At 46.3% G+C, this 7,500-nt stretch overlaps 1 protein-coding gene across 1 annotated transcript in view; it reads left to right on the top strand.

Moving 5' to 3' along the window:
* The window catches only part of kcnip3b (Kv channel interacting protein 3b, calsenilin), a gene marked incomplete at both ends in the record, with an annotated part of 30,556 nt that overhangs the window by 10,937 nt on the left and 12,119 nt on the right, over window positions 1-7,500 (top strand). The window contains one exon of the mRNA XM_084468181.1: window positions 1,488-1,665. Coding sequence (XP_084324307.1) covers window positions 1,488-1,665 — 178 coding nt within the window. The remainder of the gene's footprint in view (window positions 1-1,487; window positions 1,666-7,500) is intronic.

Below are 7,500 nucleotides of genomic sequence, written 5' to 3'. Positions count from 1 at the left end.
GAACACCACTAACCACTCGGTGAGTTGCACATTTCTGAAAACGAACGTTTAGGGTTGTTTTAAGGACAGGTTTGTGAATGCACATCACCAGCCATTCTGAAGCAAATACCCGAGACAGGACCAATAGTCAAAATTTTGGTGTCAACTACTCAATTTCATCCTAGACAAACCAGAAAGGGGGCTTAATATTCAAAATACTGTAATTGTCCTTTAACCTAAACATTAACCTACTCAGTAGGCCTGCCCCGACGTGAGTCAGACGTCGGGGCAGGCCTACTGAGTAGGTTAATGTCTTTCCTTTCCTTTCCTTTCCGATTGGTCTTTCCTTTCCTTCTCAAACTACGTTACAATTGCATGTTCATCTTCAGACAGATTTTTTACATTTTCTCTGGGGAGAAACCCCCGAACCCCCATCTTAAATTGACTCTTAACTTCTGGGCTACAGCCCCGAATATTTTCAATTGCTAGCGACGCTCCTGCTTACGGCTCCTGTTTTTTGATTCCCGCTTGTTCTTCCCGACTTCGCCTTTTGCCTTCTCCCTGCCAGAGGTCGTTTTGCCTGATCATCGGACTGATAACTTGTGTACCGACCCGCCACGCCTTTGTCTTCTCCCTGCTTGATTTGTTTGCTGGCTCACCGAGCTGATAATAACCAGTGTACCGACCCCAGTTTCTACCAGAAAAGACAATTCTTGCCATTCAAACTCTTTGGTTCTGAGTTGTGCTTTTGAGTTCTACCTCCTGTGGTTCCACCAGCCGTTACAAATTAAGATTTTGTTACTTTTGCTTCAAGATTATACGTTAAATACAATGGTTGGAACGAAAATATTTATCAATGGCCTTTACCCCCTGTGAAGACAGTTCTGTCTAGCAAGATCATAATCAAATAAATGAGCTGACAGAAAATTGCCACCCAAAAAATGATATAACAGACTTAAAATGACTGAGATCACAACAGATCATAACATCCATTTGATGGAGTGATTCTCGGTCTACATTGCTGTTGCTTCTCAAACAGCCAGGAACAATCTCCTACCCGCAGTAAGAGAACCACATTGAGATGTCTCTGGCGTGGATGACCGGGAGTCGGGGGCCGGGCTGACCCGGGGCTGGAGTAAGCCCGGGAGTGTGACAGACCCCTGTGATCCCTTAACAGTCAGGAACCAGCGAGAGAGAGAGAGAACGAGAAACATGGAAGGAGCCCTGGGGAAAGTTGTTGCAGCAGTCGTTGATGTGACACAGTGCGACAGTGCCCAAACTGACTCACCCTCTTGAGAACTACAGTAAATGCTAGAATAAACCAGGGTTATTACCGTCTTCTGAAACCAAGAACAATATAAGCATGTGATAATTATGAACACACATCTCTTCTATGAGCTGTTCCGGCTTCATCTCTGAACCTTTTCTCCCTCCCTTCTCTCTCTCCCCCCCTTGCCCCCACTCTGGTGTGTGTGTGTGTGTTTATGTGTGTCTATGTGTGTGTTTAGGAGGATGGAGGCAAGGCGACTGACGGCAGCCTGCTGGGTGATGCCAACGGCCTGGAGCCTGGCCCCGGCAGAGTGAAGGATTCTGGGAAGTGGCAGAAGCCACGCTTCTCCCGGAAATGCCTGATGAAGTGCTGCCTGGTCAAGTGGATCATCGCCAGCACACAGCCTCAAGACAAAGGTGAGAGGTCACGTCACTGTGTGTGTGTGTGTGTGTGTGTGTCTGTGTCTGTGTCTGTGTGTCTGTGTGTCTGTGGGTATGTGTGTTTGAGCAAGCATGGGTGTGTGTGCCTTTGTGTGTGTATGTGTGTGGGTGGGTGTGACTCTGTGTGTATGCCTGCTTGAATGCGTTGTGAGTGTGTGTGGGTGGGTGTGTGGACATGTGTGTGTGTGTGTAGGTGGTGTCAAATGCCGCAGGCTCACTTGGAGGTGAGTGGGCTACAAGTGTGACTAACTGCATTGGGATCAATAAGCCGATTGACTTTTCCCACCTTGTAGAGCTGTCCTGGGTCCATCTCCTGCGGGTCAGGACCCACTCCTCAGGCTCACCCCTGGGGGATCATTAACATCTTACGTCCCGTTTATCCCATACATCAAAGCACTGCTAGTGGGCTGTTTAATATGCAAACGTATATAGATCTTAGATTCCCCAGTGCATAACGCGCATTCTCTCTCTCTCTCTCTCTCTCTCCTCATTATGTGGTTCTCTCGTTCTCCCTCCCTCACGTGGTTCTGTCTCTGATTCTTTATCTCTCTCTCTCTCTCTTTCTCCACTTCTCTCCCTTTCTCTCTCTCTCCCTCACGTGGTTCTATGTCTCTCTCTCTTTCTCTCACTCTTGCATACCCATGTCATCACTTATTCTATTATTGTCTCTGTCGAAGTATCTCCCTCAAAATTACTTTCTTTTCATTGCCTTTGGTTGTTCCGTCTCTTGTGTCTGTTCTTTCTCACTAATACACATAAACGTACAAATACACATACACACTCACGCACACACACACACACACACACACACACACACACACACACACACACACACTGAAACAGAGGCAAACTGAAACAGAGGCCAACAGAAACACTCACACTAAACACACACACACACACACAAACACACACACACACACACACACACACACACACACACACACACACACACACACACTGATACAAAGGCACACAAATAACACCCACTAGTTGTTTAATTCATTACCTGTTTTATTCCAAGATTTTATTGTCCCTTGTTTCCTGTCTACTGAGCTGCTAAATGAGTCTTCCTACGCCACCTAGTGGTCCGGATGGGATTGTGCAAAATTCTCTCTCTCTCGCTCCACTCTCTCTCTCCCTCTCTCCCACTCTCTCTCTGTGATTTGAGCGTTTTCTGATGTGCCATTTCTGATGTGCCCTAAAAACATCCATTCATAAATGTCTCAAAATGTAGTTCCTCCTCTTGAGGATACCTGTTTGACAGACATTGGGACATCCTTGAACATAGACATACACAGAAACACACACATAGAAACACACACACACACACACACACACACACACACACACACACACACACACACACACACACACACACACACACACACACATGCGCACACACACACACACACACACACACACACACACACACATACACACAGCATGCTATTTTAATAGCTGCAGTGTGGTGGGGAAGGAGAGCAGATGGAACATAGGGTTGATGGGAAGACCCTTACCTAGCTAATGGCCAGTATCTATAAATAGCAGACTAGGAGCAAGGTGTGTATATATAGGTGTCAGAGAAGGGGGCAAGGCCTAATGGCTGAGAGGTATAGGTAGACAACGACTAATCAACACAGGAGGAAGCTTTCTGGGAACAGCCCGATAGGGAGAGAGGGAGGGAACGAGAGAGCAAAGGAGATGGTAGAGCGGAGAGAGAGGTGAGGCACAGTGAGTGAGAGAGAGAGAGAGAGGGAGATGGAGAGATGGAGAGATGGGAGTAGAGAGACAGGGGGAGAGTGGGGTAAGGAGAGAACACAAAGAGAGAGAGAGAACATAAAGTGGGAGAGAGTGAGAGAACAGATTGAAAGAGAGAGAGAACATAGATTGGAAAGGGGAGTACAAGATATATAGAGGGAGACTTAGGGGGGGAGGGAGAGACGGGAGTACAGAGAGAGGCCAATAGCTGACGGGATGTGAGGGCTTCTAAGGGTTTGAGCGAAAACTAAGATTGATGGTAGGCGATACCAGGAGGTAGAAGTTATTTGGAAGAAGGAAAAGTGGGAGGAGGAGGAGAGGTCGGTGTATGAGAATGCTGAGTAATCAGACCTGCTATGTAGGATAGTTGAGATCAAACAAACAACATGCTATAGGTTTGCAAAAACATAACTTAGATCCGTTACATCATATTTACATCCATTTAGTTTCTGACTCAAGTACAAGAAATGCACAAAAAGAATATACTGTATAACAACTCTCCACTCTCCGAGAACATATCACATATAAAGAGAGTGAAAATACACTGGATGTTTTGATCATCGAAGAACATTAGACCATACAATGAACAAAACGTGGGTTCAGGAATAGACTGGATGACTATCCCATATGTTGGGAAAAATGTGTGTTTTTTCCGAGGGAGTAGGTGAAGGCGTGGGAAGGGAACAGCAGAGCGGAGAAGGAGAGTTTGTCTGAACCCATCCGCTGTGAATTGCCCTGAGTCACTTCATCGCCGGGCTGACCCCTGTGACCGGGACACTCGGGACAGAGGGAGAAGGGTAACTATTCCTATCTCGGTGGCGTCGGGCACTATACTGTCCGGGTGACCATGGGACTTGTGGCTGGCCCCGGAGCTGACACCGGAGCAGGGTCTCCGGGTGGGTGGTGTGGTGTGTTGGTGGTTTACGGGGACTCTCCGTAACCTATTGGAGGGGACATGTGACCGGTCAGAGGTTGGCGGCGCCATAGGAGGGGGGGGGGCGTGTCGTGTCTCATGTAAAACTGGGACGCCGGGCGGAGGGAAGAGCAGTGAAGAGCAGTGTTGTGTAGACGTACCTTCTCACAGGAACTAGAACCTTCAACCGTCAACGGGTCCAAATGGAACAAGTGTATTCATTATTTATATATGAGAGTTTCTTTTTCTCGTGGAGTCAAAACGGACCTCTGGGCTCAATTTATTTCCTCCTCCTCTCTTCACCAAATACAACTTTTCTAATATAAATATGATAGTTGTGAGCGCATTGTGAGCCGCGTCTTGTTGTGTCCACTCTGCCGCTGGTTGCCTGGTAACGGTGGAGGCGACAGGATCATGAAGCTCCTCCGATGCCTCTTCGGCTTCATTACTGGGACCCCCGTGCCAGGTACTTCATGACCGGGGTGCATTCCAACCACCACCGTTCACTCACTCTGAACTTGGAATGAACCTTGTACTTTGTTTAGTACATCTGTTACTCTTACCTTATCTCTCCTCCTCTTTTTGTAATTGTGATACAGATTATAGAGCGCTTGGATTTGGTATAATATGTGTTGGCTTCAAAATTTATCATCAACTGATTAGTAATGTTGCTTTGTTTAAGCAATTCCTTGAGTCAATGTAGGCTTTGTGTTTTTAATGAGGCTGTCTTTTCTCAACAAACATAGCGCCTTTCCGTTGAGCAATTATTATGTGTAAGCCTATCCCCGATTCTGTTGCTGTCTTTCTGAAGAGTTCTATCATACCACCACTGGCTGAATCAGCACAGTCTCTCTCTCTCTCTCTCTCTCTCTCTCTCTCTCTCTCTCTCTCTCTCATCTCTCTCTCTCTCTCTCTCTCTCTCTCTCTCTCTCTCTCCCATTTTCCTTTTATTGTTTCCTTTGAGTAATCCTGTAGTGCTGCCACCCCTGCTGTTCCGTTCAGCTCAGTATGTCCTGTGTTTAGTGAACAAGCAGAACGGGGAGGAGGTCGCTGCAGACGGCTGTGCACGGTCTCGTTAGAGCGCCAATGACCTCCATGTGAAGACGTGACCGATGTGTACAGCACTGCCTCTCAGAAATAAGACCAGGTTCCTTCATATAACCTTAACCTATGAGAGAGAGAGAGAGACAGAGACAGAATGGATTGGAAAGGTGGATGGATGGTTATGATTTATGTCGGGAAAGGTTATGCTTGGCTGTAGTTGTAATAGATTGATGATGGTGACAGTAAGGGGGGGAGAAGGGATAAAGAGAACGAGGAGGGGGAGAAGGGAGAGGGGGAGGAGAAGGGGGAGAATAGGTAGGATGTAAAGTCTGAAGATGCGAGAGTGCGAGAGTATGTTTGGTGGGAGGATCAGAAGGGGGTGGAGGAGACGATGGGAGGAGAGGGGGGGTCATAAAAGAGTGGTTCCCATAACCCTTGGTGAAGTCATTCCTCTACACCTCCCGTAGCATGCCCTACAACTCATTCAAAGGGCCTTCAGTCGGCCGTCTAACTGTGTTTGGCGAAGTTATCATCTCCCTGTCATCTGCAGCCCCTTGTCTGACCTTGATCCAGTCCCAGAGGCATTAAAAACACGTCATAAAGGGTGAAATCAGCCCATCAGTGAGACAGACAGGGTGCAGTTTATATACTAGATCCCTATTGCTCTTGTGCAATAGGGAGAACTTCCACTCCAGTAGACCGTAGATGATGCATATGTAATGCTGCAGATTTATTGTGACTGGTTTTATCCATTTGTACATTTTTGCAGCCAACTGCACCCCCGGGAGAAGATAACTCTTGCCGCAGGAAATCACACCTTGTTTTTCCAGCGGCTCAGAGTCCTTATATGGTCCTTAAATAGGAAACAAAGGCCATGAAGGGTCTCTGGTGTCCTTTGGGTCTACCTGATTTCATGTAGCACAGTGCCCCCCCATTGGATGGGAGAGGGATTGTAGGTAGTTTTCTGTCAAGAATGCAAACACGTTTCCCAGAGTTGTTTTAGTATATTTATTCAAAAAAACATGAGAAAAAACATGTGCAGGGACAGCAACCACTAACATGCTTACTGTAGTGTGTAAATTACAAGTGTACATACTAGTGAAACTTGATCTACATTGGCATTGAACAGCACCAAGTCTTACATACTGTTTTCTTCTTTAGATTACAGCAGTCCGTCCAGACATGACCCACCATAGAAGAGAGTTAGTTACAGACAATGGCTTTGTATTGATTAGTATTTTCATTACCCTCTGTGTAGCTATATGCCCATATAAATAATGTCAGGAAAGACAATCACATTACATTACAGTACATTGGTGACACTTTTGTCCAAAATCATTGATTGCACTTGTGAGATAAGTGGATTCAGCAATGAAGATACAACCCAAAAGCAGCAGTGGAATCATCTGGGATTTTTCTGCTGCTGATGTATTTCAAAAAAGAGACAGATTAAGGCCATGCTGGTTTTCTTATAGCTGGGAGAACGCAGGCAGCTTCGATTCCACACGGGCGTCATAAAACCCATAGATCCACTGCACACCAACACAGAAAAGGGATTTCAGATGTTGCTCCTTTCCTTGATGATGTTTTGTTTATCTGTTTGTCGATATACAGGGACTTATAGTGTCTATGCTGATGATGCAGCAGTATGTTTAGGTAGAAAACGGACCTAATCAATGTTATGAGATGCATCTACTGTGTAAGTTTGAGTTTCAATGGGGAGAGTAGTTGAGGAAGAGGAGTATGAGGTGGGACTGAGAGATGAAGGAAGATATGACGGTCGTTTCATGTTAAAGGTTGTGTCTTGATCTTTATTTTATTGTTTCATCTCTCTCCCACACACACACACACACTCACGGACACACAGCCAGTAGCCCACTGAGCCTGAGTGCCCCAAACAGACTTTTAAATGTGGTCTCTGACACACACACACACACCCACCCACCCACCCACAAACCCATGAACACCACACACAGATTGAAGGTCTCTGGTCACCTTTTCATATCAGTGTCAGTTGCCGATCTCGATTGGAGAGAGAGACCATCAGAATTGAATAATTTCCCTGTATTCCTCTCCGATAGAGCAAGGATTGCTTG

Source organism: Micromesistius poutassou, assembly GCF_964030765.1.
Source record: "Micromesistius poutassou genome assembly, chromosome: 5".
Classification (NCBI taxonomy): Eukaryota; Metazoa; Chordata; class Actinopteri; order Gadiformes; family Gadidae; genus Micromesistius; species Micromesistius poutassou.
This window is presented reverse-complemented; position numbering and strand designations above follow the sequence as displayed.